This window comes from Protopterus annectens, chromosome 6.part1 (genome assembly GCF_019279795.1).
Source record: "Protopterus annectens isolate FY-2018-M chromosome 6.part1, PAN1.0, whole genome shotgun sequence".
NCBI classification, from domain to species: domain Eukaryota; kingdom Metazoa; phylum Chordata; order Ceratodontiformes; family Protopteridae; genus Protopterus; species Protopterus annectens.
The window spans coordinates 65,137,690-65,150,467 of NC_056738.1; the positions used below are offsets into that span (position 1 = coordinate 65,137,690).

Below are 12,778 nucleotides of genomic sequence, written 5' to 3' on the forward strand. Positions count from 1 at the left end.
TAGACTTGATTATTTCTTCACAATCACAAATGGTAAACAGTTTCCTACTGTGTCAGTTATTGTGAGAGATGTGCTTTTTTTTGTTTGCCTCTGATGAGTGGCAAAGATCATCAAAACTGATTTTTGAGAGTGGATTAGTACTGTAACATGTTACTTTATTGTCCAAAGACATGGTTTAGTGAAGCTGCTTTATATATATATATATATATATATATATATATATATATATATATATATATATATATATATATTTTTTTTTTTTTTTTGCTGAAGGGAATTAATTTGAGTAGTAAAATACCATCATAGTACATGGTTACTTTTAGTTGTACATTTGTTGGAAGATTGTTAATGAAGAAAGAGAACACACCTGCGTTGATGTTACCTTGAGTAAAGAGAGTTCTGTCTTGGAAGTAACATCTAAACTAATTTATAGACAAGGGATTAAAATTGAATCTGCTAAGTTTGTACAGTAGTAGTTTGTATTTTACTGTTTTGTTGGGTCTATGAAAAGGCCATCAGTTAAAGTTGAATTGTTCATATTGTTGCAGATGCTGTCTGTAGCAGAATATAGGATAGTCATGGGTGAGGAAGAATTTCTGAAGTCATATTAGTTGTCACAAAGAGTCCATCCTTATTATGTGGACTAAAAGTTGTAGATTATCTTTTCAAAGGTTTTTGTTAAGGGGAAAAGGTTTGGTATTGGTCTGTAGCCTTTGCAGTAACTAGTTTTTTTTTTGAGGGGTGATATTGCTATGTTTAAAGGCAATACAGAATATTGTAGAGGTTAAGGACAGATTCAAAATATGTTTGAGTGGCTTAACTCTAAAGATTGCTGATAGTTTTAGGAAGGAAGGAAGGGTAGAGTTTGAATAGTTTGATGGTTTTATCGTTTAGGTTCAGTAGAGCCTTTTTAATTTCTTTTTCTGTACAATGCTTAATAAAAAAGGTTGGGCAACACACTACAAGTATATATAACTGTATTAATGGAGTTTGAGATTCCTGAGAAGAATTCATAATTTGTCTAGGCAATTATATAGTACATTATGTTTTGCTTAGATCCCAAATGATTTCTACTAAGAACTATCTTTATTCATTATAGAAAATGTAATGGCCTCTGTTGAGGGCAGAAAATGATGTGGAGTGTATACTGTTTGCTTCCTTTTAGGATCTTTAGCTCCTTCCAGAAAATTTTGAGGCTGTATGACATTGCATTCTGCTTGTTCATAAGGAAAGTGTTTTAGTAGCAATCCTTGCCTTATTTCTAAGGCCGTTATACGTTTTCTGTTGCTGTTTGTTTGTTTGTTTGTTTGTTTGTTTGTTTGTTTGTTTGTTTGTTTGCAGGTTATGGCTTCCATTCTTTCTGGGCTTGGGCCCTTGATTTTTATTTTTTGTTATAGTTCTCCAGTTAGCCAAAGGCAAGTTTGTGACCGTAGTCTTCTCTTAATAAGAGGAAAGATAGTGTCCTGTGTTTGACTTAGAGCATCCAGGAAGCTTGGGCTGACTTGGGGTCAGAATGATTACAAATAGCTATCCAGTCTATGCTTCTCAAGTGAGTGTTTAGTAGATGCTGTTTTGCTTCGAAATTGTCTTGTAGTTAATGATGCAAGGTGTTTTAGTTTTGATTTTGATTTTTTTTTTTTTACAACTTTGAAGGCCCAGGAAGAGAGAACTTGAGAGTGATCTCCAAAGTCATTCAGAATATTTATTTTTTTTGCATCTGTTTGTAATACTGGTAATAATAAAGTCAACTAACATGTTGTTTCCTATAAAATAATTTGGTCTAGTTGGTCTATCTGTTTCATATTGGGGTGAAGGAGCATTTTGTTTAATGGGTGGGAGGATGAGGTAGTATAAGCGATACTGCAGTCTCCAAGGATAATTGTGTTTTGAGGTATAACTGTAGGTAATATTTGTTGTAGTAATTGCTGAAGTAGAGACACTGAGGAAGGGGGTGGGAGATAGGCAGTACATACATGCAAGTTAGTATACCTACCCAGTGAAAAGGTACACACACACACACACACACACACACACACACACACACACACACACACACACACACACACACACACACACACACACACACACACACACACACACACATTTCTCAGAGCAAGCTTCCGGGATGCAAGGAATTCTTCCCTTGAGCCAGCATAACTAACATAAGCAACTAGTTATGAGATCAACAAACATTAGAGTGTATTATATCACTTGCAGTGCACTGACTACTTCATCTCAAATGCTTGATTAGATACATTTCAGAAAACTTGATAATAAATAGTAAGTTAGATGCTGTTATGGCTTATTTCCCATTGATCATAAGACATAACTGTTTTGATACATAAGGAGGACAAATTGATAGTTTCCATACAGCTGGAAGAAACACCACCATTTATTTGATATTCTAAATGTTCTCATAACCTGAGGCAAGTGCAAACTACTGTGTACCACAATTCATAGATGAGCATCAAACATGGACCAAAGAGCCAAATGCAAACGAAGTAAATTAAAATGTAAGCACCAGTCACCATGCTGCAACAACAGTAAAACAATCCTTTATTATCAAGTTCCACACATAAATAGTACTGAAAAGTACTTTAAAACATGAAGACAGGTAAATTAATTGTTCTTATATATTATGTTAAGCGCTTTTCGTCCGGATTGTATCCTGACTTCTTCAGACAACCAGTATGCATTCAAATTGTAACTTAAATACCATCGTCATGTAGTCTGGACCTATCGGGTCTGTTCTATTGTAACACTACAAGTTTAAAGGTATATTTCCTTACCGCTCATTTGAGCGTTCCCTACAATTAGTATTGTCTTTATTACAATACTAAAGTGAATGTCGACCTTGAAACACATACTGTTTCACTGAGTGCATTATTTATCATCTAGTACTGTAGTCTGATTTTATTGTACTATGCACGTTTAGTTAAATCATATGTTTGTTTTGTAGTACTATATTATGCAGGTTGTGTTATTGTAAGGTCGATCCTACTGTCATAGATGTACTCTATACGTCTATACAGACTTTGACTCTTTAAACTTGAAACTATGGTCAATGTTAAGCTCACAATGTCTAGCCAGGGCATTGTCTGTTTTTTTCTTTTTAATAGCATAAATATGCTCATAAATCCTGTCCCTCAATCGACGATCGGCTGCCGAGTCAAAGTCTGTATAGACGTATAGGTCGACATTCACTTTAGTATTGTAATAAAGCCTAGTACCTACCTATGAACCTATGAACCTATAAAAGGAATGGTGTTTTCTATAATCCTGAGGAAGGTGCTTATTCTTCCAAACCTGGAATAACTGCAGTCTCTGTAGTGTTAATGCTGACAGTCAGTGAGCTGACACTGAATGTGGGAACATCAGTCAGAACAGAAGTGAAGAGTTCTTAGCTGAACTTGCAGTTTGAGAATTGTAGATTTAAAGCAGGGCTTGAGACAGCCTGACACTGTAAGATAAAAGCCACCTGCAGGCAAGCCAAAGTCTGATTTGCACATTCAAGAAATTCAGCCCCAAACCTGCATGAAGAAAATTCGAATTTAACAGTGAAATGGTAATTATGGATATTTCACTGGTAAATATGGCATAACAAGTAAAAACATTTCTGCACAGTAATAACAGCAATGTCAGGTGGTGGAAAATAAATGGGGAGGAAAAGGGATCTCCTTAGTTATGCCACCAATAATGCCACTGAGAAAAAGGAATGTGTCTTCTGAAGGACAAGCCGTCAGTAATGGCTGTTTATAAACTGACCTGGGATATTACCACTTGGTAACTGAGTACTCTGTTTTACCTACTGAATTACAGGTGGAACTGGTATCAGGTCATTATGCAGTATAAAACAAGATAAAATAAAATTAATTTTTTACCCCACACAGCTAGAACATGCATTCCTGTCTCTCCAGGGGTATTTCAATAAAATTTTATTGGGAAAAAGGGGAGAAAAAACATTGATCTTCATAGGCTATAATATCTATGAGAGTAAAAACTGTGGTGACATGTCAATAACATACTTATTAAGAGTTTTATATATATGTTTTCTTTTTAGAGAGAAGATGTTATCAAACTGATTAAAGAAATATGTGGTAAGTTCTATTGTTTCATACCTGCATATTTTGTTTTAGTATGATTAAGTGTTTCGACAGTGCATCTGATTTAAATTGATATTATTTTTGAGCTGTATTACAAAACAACTACATAGGGAATTAGGGCAAGTTTAAGTTGGACTATTAAAAGTATAGTTTTAAGTTGTGATGTTGTAACTTAATTCCCTTCATAATGTCATCAGCTCAAGAACAGCCCAGATGCTTAATAGTTTATAAAGTATATTAAGATTAAAAAAACTGCATGCCTACCTCTCAACCTCTTACAGCAAGATAACTGGACAAAGCTATAAATAACGGGAGACATAGGCCCAAAAATACAGACACTTTTTAAATATTTCTCTTACAAACTTAAAAAGTAGATAAAACAACAGGCTTTGCATTATTATGAATTTTCTGTCCTGTGTGAAGTCTGAAACTCAAATGACTGCCATTGTTTTCTGACTACAACCCTCAATGATTTGCCATAAGAAATAGACCAAAATATGAAGCAGAAATCTGTACAGTTGAGAGGTATGAGTTTGTGTACCTCTCCACTTACCTCAAGGAATCTGGATAAGCCTAAAATTAACAGGGGACAAAGGCTCACAACAGGAGCTTATTTTAAATTATTTGTGTTTTGTGTGTGTGTGTGTGTGTGTGTGTGTGTGTGTGTGTGTGTGTGTGTGTGTGTGTGTGTGTGTGTGTGTGTGTGAAAGAGATACCTCTAAACCTCTTAGAGCACAAAATCTGGACAAAGCCATAAATGAAAGTGGGACAAATGCCCAAAAATAAGGATAATTTAAAAAAATATTGCTCGTACAAATTTAGAAAGTTGATAGAATAACAGGTTTTGCATCAGCATGAACTTTCTGAAGGGTGAATTCAAAACTCAAATGTCTGTCATTATTTCTAACTTCAGTCTTTAATGATTTGCCACTACTTTTGCTAGACAACCACAATTTTATGAAAAATGGACCAAAAATATGAGGCGAAAATGTGGACATTCTGCGAAAATCTGTATAGTTGAGAAGTATGACTGCATGTATTATGCTTCTCGTCCTGAAAGCATAGAAGATTCTTTCAACCTACCCGAGTTTTTTTTCCAGCATTCTTTTTCCCTGCATGTCTGCCAACCATCAACTACCTTCTGATGGGTCTTGATCCCATCTCGCTTACGAGAAAAGTTGGGTCCCCAATCTCCCTGGGGTGAGCCTATTGGAGGGGGACCCATCATTATCCAAGCAAACACTGAGGTGGGCTGATAGTCTGCCTTCACCACTCAACCCAGACTGAAGCCTTCTGGATTTAGGAGTACATCCTAACAATCCCCAGGCCAGAGAACTGCACAATGTCCCACCCTTATATCTGTGTCACTCTTCTATGCAGAGCTCTGGGACATTTGTCCTAATAGCCTAACCCCACACTTGGTGTGTGATATACAAACCTGTATCAAAGTGGGGGCTTGCAGTATCTTCCAACTACATATGCACACATCTCCTCATGAACAATAGAGGTTACTGTCACTGGCTCATTGGTGCCAAATTTATATCCCAGATGTAACGCTATGTACAAGGTTCAAGCATTCACTATGGCAATCGTACTGCAGCTATCAATTCATCCCATCCCCAGGATGGGTGAGCTGGTGTCAGCCACTGATGACCACTCTCCTTTACACAGCTCCTCCAGACTCAGAGCTACTACCCCAACTCTGGTTATCTGGGTTGTAGAAAGGGCCTTACCCAACCATGTGCCACTGATCCACACTTAACATGCCTGAGGTTAGATAGGAAAAGGAATTTTGGTACACATATTTTATTGCAAAAATTATACCCTAGAAAAACAAAAATCAGTACCATGTTAATGCTGTTAAATCAATTATGAAGATGGTTTTCTCTTTTAAAGAAAGCAACCCCAATAACAGTGAGAAGTGAGCACTAGGACTGTGGGAAAACTGCAGAAATTTGAAAATAATAACATGATGTAAAAATGGCTTATAGTACTGCTTTATGAAATAATAAGAGTACCAGATACTTCATGATTTTTATATTTCTTATTCACATACAAAAATATCCCACTAGGACTTTTTTCCTATGAGACAAAACTATCCCAGTAGGACTTTTTCCCTGTGAGGAAGCCATTTTAACAAATACTGACAGACTGAAGTAAAAGTGCTGAAAAAACTTTTTGTAATAGTATATTTTCGGTTTTTCTTCACTGTTGTGTGACCATGTAGTGGGTGTATATAAGTTTGGGGAATGTGGAGGTGTCATACCTCTCAACCTGGAAACAACAAAAATCTGGACAAAGGCCCATAAAAAGTAGGTACAATTGGTCAAAAATCTGGACGATGATTAACATAACATTTGCATACATAATTATGTAGCCCCACCCACCCCGATGGAATTGTGGGGTACCAGCAATCAGAAATATTCTCCAATCTGCTTCAAGTCATGTGAATGTAAACCTAGTTTTATTTATGAAAAACAGGCACTGGTCATGAACATTCATTACTAATAATTCATAACAATCATACTAGTGCATTTATCACTATCACTGGTCAATAACACGAGGGCTTCTTTTCCAAAAATATTATGTCAAGCACAATAGTACTGTTTGATACTGTACAGACAAACCTAACCGACAAATTTGTCCTAAATACAAGCCATCAGATATAGAAACTGACTCAAGAACATTTGTAATTTATAAAGCCTTCAGAGATGCAATCTCAGATATGAAATGCTCTCAGACACAGTTTTATATTATTAACACGAACCAACCCAAAAGGTTGAACTGTAACAATACATGCTTAAAGCATACAAAATTTCAAAATATCACAAAACTATGAAAATTATTATAACTCAATACATTTGTAAAACAATGAGAGAAGAGTATAACTCAAGAAGAAAAAAAAATAATGTTCACATACCTTATTTTCAATGTAGTCCAACTCTAAATAGCAGTACAAGCCATGCAATCAAAGATAAGAGTATTTACCTTTTATTATCTATATGTCACTTTTCCAGACAAGATAAAGATGAATGCATCTACTTCCCAGACAGAAACTGGATTTAAAGCTCTTGTCAACATTAGATTTTTAGAATACGTTGATCATGTTATGGGAACATTTAAGGTTATGCTTATGCATACTTTAGTGTAAGTGCCGAACCTTCAATATGAAATGTGATGCAAATTATAATTGTGTGTATGGTCAAGATTTTTTACCTACCTACAGTCTGATAGTGACATTATTTAGTGAATTCAGTCTTCCGTGATTTGCCAGAAAACCACAAATTTTATGAGACACAAACCAAAACAATAAGGCTAAATCTGGACAGTGGAGAGGTATGTCTCACACACACACAGTCACACACACACACACACACACACACACACACACACACACACACACACACACACACACACACACACACACACGCACACACACACACTTCTTTAATAAGCAGCATAGAATTAATGACTAAACACAAACTACATACCTACTGTTTTAAGGTATCCTGTAACAATGAAGTTACATTACTGTCATTCAAGGAGTTAGAGGAGTACAGAAACAAATCTAATAGTCAAATAAGCCCTCATCAGATATGGGTATGTACATCTGAACAACATAAATAAACACTAATACCTTCACAGATATATAATGTTTTGCAAATATAAAATCCAAACTACAGAACACGTTTTTTTTTCTTCCAAGAATCCACTTCTAGTTCACACACCCCTCATGTGAGAACTTAATAACACAACATAAAAAGCAGACCCCTTTTAAAATGTATGGGTTTCTTGGGTCCAGTCCTTAATTCAAAATTCTGTTGCTATTACCAATCTGAAATATAGCTAGCATCCAAATCTTTGAAATCTGTACACAACGTTGAGTCTGGCCTGTGCCAATTTCCTCACCCCAACTGTAGTCCGGAAGACAACTATTATCATACAGCCATCGCTGCAAACAATGCCACTGAAGTGCAGATTCAGACCAAACAGAGTTTGAAAATTGTGGCTAATACCATTTCTTTACTACCAAAAAATAAACAAATAAATACTGGAAAAGCAACCCTGCTAGAGTGGTGCTAGTGCCCACAATTCAAAGATGCCTGATACGCAAATGTTCAGCTGTTTGGTTAATGGTGAATGTTCCTTTAATGGGTACTATGAACTTTAACCTTTACTTCAAAAGGCACCCTGCTAGGATCAGGTTTCAGTTTAACCTCACGCACATACTATTCGGCAGTAGTTTTGTTAAAAAATAAATAAATAAATAAGCAACTGTATGTAACAAATCAACAAATGCCTCTTTTATCATTTGAAACCTGTGTACGGTGTTCATTCTCATGGTCCAATACACCCAGAAAGGTTTAAAGCTTTTAACACCAACAAACTGCACACACAGTCCAGAACACTAACACATTAACTTGCAAATCCCAACCCATTGATTTATTTCTGCCCTGAAAGTTAAGCAGGAATAATTGAACAATGTTTTGCCTGGGGTCACCCCCACGTTACTTAAAAGTACCTGTCAAAAAGGGCGGCTTTACCTCTTTACATGGAGGTAGCAGCAAACATTTTGGTCTAAGTAAGCTAGACATCACTGCTCTTCCTTGGAAAAGAAATGATCCTGTGACTTATAGAAGCACTCATACTCCTCCAGTGAAAAGTAAAGTCGTAAAATGATAACGCTGGTAAAATAATCAAAATCAGCCGTGAAGTGGCCCGATTCAGCATTAAGCAGGAAAGAAAGAAATCTGATAATGTTCAAACATTTTAGTAGAGATGATCATTTGAATTGTTTAGAAAGCATTGCTTTCATCCATTCTCTTAATACTCTACAGATAAATTATTTTACTTAATTGTCTCTCTGTTTTACGCATTACTCTAAAATACTTATGTCCCTGTGATGATGTGATAAAGTAATTTTCATTTATTGATTTTGATTTTTACAGCTTGGTGTTTCACTGGAGGGGTTTGTGTGCTTTTATCAGCTCTTTTCAAAAAAGCATTTTCAGCAATCGCTGGTTACTGATCCCATGACTTAGCTATCATTGTAGCAGTAGATGGCCTCAACCAAGCACAGCAAAAAATGTGATTTAAGTTATCAAGCACTCTTTAGCAAAACAAGTACTTTCTATTCAGGATTTTCAGTTTCAACACTGATTTCAAATGGACTTGTACAAAGTACTCAACAGGCAGGATGTGTTGTTTTTCACTTGAGATCGCTGCCTCACCCTGCTTGACAACCACCATTTGCATCAGAATTACACACTATACGCATTGTGCTTTCTGTAATATAGAAGTCATCATGTTGCAATGGCTAACCTTCAGGACTGTTTGCTCCATCTGCAGCTGGAAACACATTAAAATGCGATGTGCTGCTCCCTGCCACTGGTATGATGTTGCCAGCCTGTGATGACATAAGTGCATGATCATAGAAAATTGAAAATAAAATGAAAACAAATTTGGGATTTAAAGGGACCAGTCTGGGATTCGTGGCACCCTATAATTTTGAGCCCACCAAAGGACCAATCACAATACTGGTAGATTGCCAGGCACCCAGTATTACTGCTGCACAGGTTAAAACAGCACTGTCCAAGGCCAAGAATACAGCTTCTATGAGACCTGACAATATCCCTGGCTGTGTTCTTCATGAACTACAGAGTGAAGTGGCACCTCACCAATGTGCCCTGTTCAATCACAGCCTCACCTCAGGCTTTGTCCCTACCGAATGGTGCACTGCTACAGTAATCCCTCTCCACAAAGGAGGAGCAACTACAGACCCTGAGAACTATTGCCCCATTAGCCTGGATGAGTCTGATATGCAAAGCTATGGGATGCATCATTATGGACCTAATAAACAAGGATATAGGGAATCTCCAAACTCTGGATCCCACAAAGTTTTGTTTTGTTTAGGGTAGATCATGCCTGCTCAACCTGGTAGACGTCTTTGAGTCAGTCACCAGAGCTGTGGATGAAGGCAAGGTGGTTCATACAGCCTACCTTGATCTGGCCAAGGCCTTTGATACCTTTCCCCACTCAGGAATCATAGAAAAACTCACTAAGCTAGGCATCAACCCCTTTATCATTAGATGGGTTGCAAACTGGCTCACAGATCGAACCCACAGTGCAAAAGTAGCTGACTCCAAGTCAGACTGCTGACCAGTCACGAGTGGAGTCCCACAGGGTTCAGTCCTGAGTCCTCTCCTGTTTGGTATCTACTTCTCTGAAGTCCAGGCCAATACAATGGGACTCACTTGGCTGCCAAAGATCACAGACAATTGCAAATTGGGTGCCATAATTAACTCTCCAAGTGATGTTGACATCATACAGAAAGGTCTCACTGAGGTCAACCAAACAATTTTTTTGGCTCAATGCCAAAAAATGTGTCATCATCCCCTTTGTAAAAAACCTGGTTTCCATGAATTACCACATTGATGGTAGTCCACTGAACACAGAGGGAGTTATAAGAGATCTGGGAACACAGGTTGACAGCAACCTCTCTTTTGATCACCACATTGCCACTGTGGTCAGAAAGTCCTTCTATGTGACACATCTCATTACTAAGGGTTTTGCATCCAGGAAGAAAGAGGTCATTGTCTCCCTCTACTCTTCCCTCATTAGGCCAGTCATCGAGTACAATGCCCCATTTGGCATGTACCTCACTTGACACCTGCAACAACTGGAGAGGCTGTAAAAGTACCTCACAAAGAGGATCCTTGGCCTTAAACACTTGTCCTATATGGACAGACAAAAAGCTCCAACTATTCTCTGTCTCATATCGCCTACTTAGAGGAGATCTCTGCTTGACTTACAAAGCCATGTCTAACCCAGCTCTGTTAGAAATGCTACATCTAAAGAAATCCCAATCCCCTCCACACTACATGCTCCAGAGACCTCAACCTCATTACCACAATCAACAGAACAAGCTGGAGGGACAGGTTCATAACCCAGAGGCTGTCCATGCTGTGGAATAGATTTCCCATACATGTCAAGCAGAGCACCCCATTTGCCCTCTTCAAGAGAAATCTTGATGAGTGGATGAGAAATAGAAAATTCACCCCAGGGATCACTCCAGTGACTCTACTTGACAGAGGCACTGGGAACTAAGGTCTGGTGGCATGATGCCAGGGTAATCCTATGGGCTAGGCTTGTAAAGGCTCCAGGGTCATTAGCCTAGTACACATCTATGAACCTATGAATTTATGAAACCAGGAAATACTGACAAATTCGGTACAGTTGAGAGGTAGGGAGGTGTCCATCCACATGGGGTGCAGGAGGGTTTGCTCCTCCACAAAAAATAAAATAAAAGTTCTCCAGTGTTTCCCAAAAGTTGTTTTGTAAAGTACACACCTTAACCATTATGCCAATCACCAACCCCTTTGACAGTTTTTTTTTTCAGGGAACTACTTTAATGAACCAAACTAAATAACATACATGGGAAAAACAGAAGGCACACAGTTCCTAGCTGAAAGTGTTTAATAAAATTGAGTGCTTTTGTCTGTATATATCAACAAGACTTCTTCAGAATACAAAAAATAAAAAAATCAAGCTATTTAAAAGTCCCTCTCACCATCATATGACCTTAGTTAACCAATAAGCAAATAAACATATAACAAACTGTGATAAGTCATTGCCTAAATAACAAAACCAATTTCCATTAATAAATTATCAGGTTTACACTAAATAAGAACACAATTTTAAACACTACTAATAGACACATTGTCATTAAGACCAAGGGGTGTAAAAGAATTCAAGCGAATTTGTCATTTTAACTCATTGAATTTAATCATATCCTCCCACAGCCCACCATAAATATTTCTATGAACAATGTCCAAACCAAAAAGCAAAACCTTGCGAGTAGGATATTCAGAGATGTAACCAGGTAGTTCTCAACGGGATAAGTGTCTCACTGCTTAAAAGTATAAATCCAAATAATTCAACACACAAGATAGCAGTGAGGCAGCCAGGCAGTATATGAACCATGACACTTTTATTACATTAAATAAAAACAGTAAACACTTTCGCTGTGAGCTTCTTCAGACCAATAAAATCATCTTATTCAAACAGAGACATTTAAATATAATTAGTCAACCAATAAAATTCAGAGAATCAGTTCAAATGTGAATCCAAAATTTAAAGACATATACCATCCTTACATATGATAACTTCTAAAAAAATACATACTGATAATGAAAGTGGGACTAACCCTAAGTCATGTCTGTATACTAGTCTCCTACTATTGCTAGTAAAGAACATAGGTATCTTCATGCCTCTCACTCCATCATTATTTATAATATGAGTATCATAATCTTGAGTGGGTGCATAATATGGGGACACCCTACTTCCCCTTAAGCTGTATAAATCTGAGAGCCCCTTCTCAATCACATGGGTCCTATATCCTCTATCAGTGAATTTTTTCTTAAAGTCCAATAATTCAGACTGAAAACCCTCATCTGATGCATTTAGTCTGGAAACCCTCATACCCTGTCCTTTAATTATGTTCCTAAACACATATTGGAGATGCATGCTATATCTCTGAAATAGATGGTTCCTGTACCAGCTCTCTCTATACACCCCCGTGTTGACCAAACCATCACTCAGCCTCTCAACATAAACATCTAAATTTTCTCTCTTAACTTTAGTGGACACCATGGTAAACTTAAGATAATCAATAG

General features: G+C 37.2%; 1 protein-coding gene across 1 annotated transcript in view; it reads left to right on the forward strand.

Annotated features, from left to right (window-relative positions):
• COL28A1 (collagen type XXVIII alpha 1 chain) overlaps positions 1-12,778 on the forward strand; it is a 914,882-nt gene that overhangs the window by 793,277 nt on the left and 108,827 nt on the right. The window contains exon 31 of the mRNA XM_044075485.1: positions 4,061-4,097. Within this exon, the coding sequence (XP_043931420.1) occupies positions 4,061-4,097 (37 nt within the window). The remainder of the gene's footprint in view (positions 1-4,060; positions 4,098-12,778) is intronic.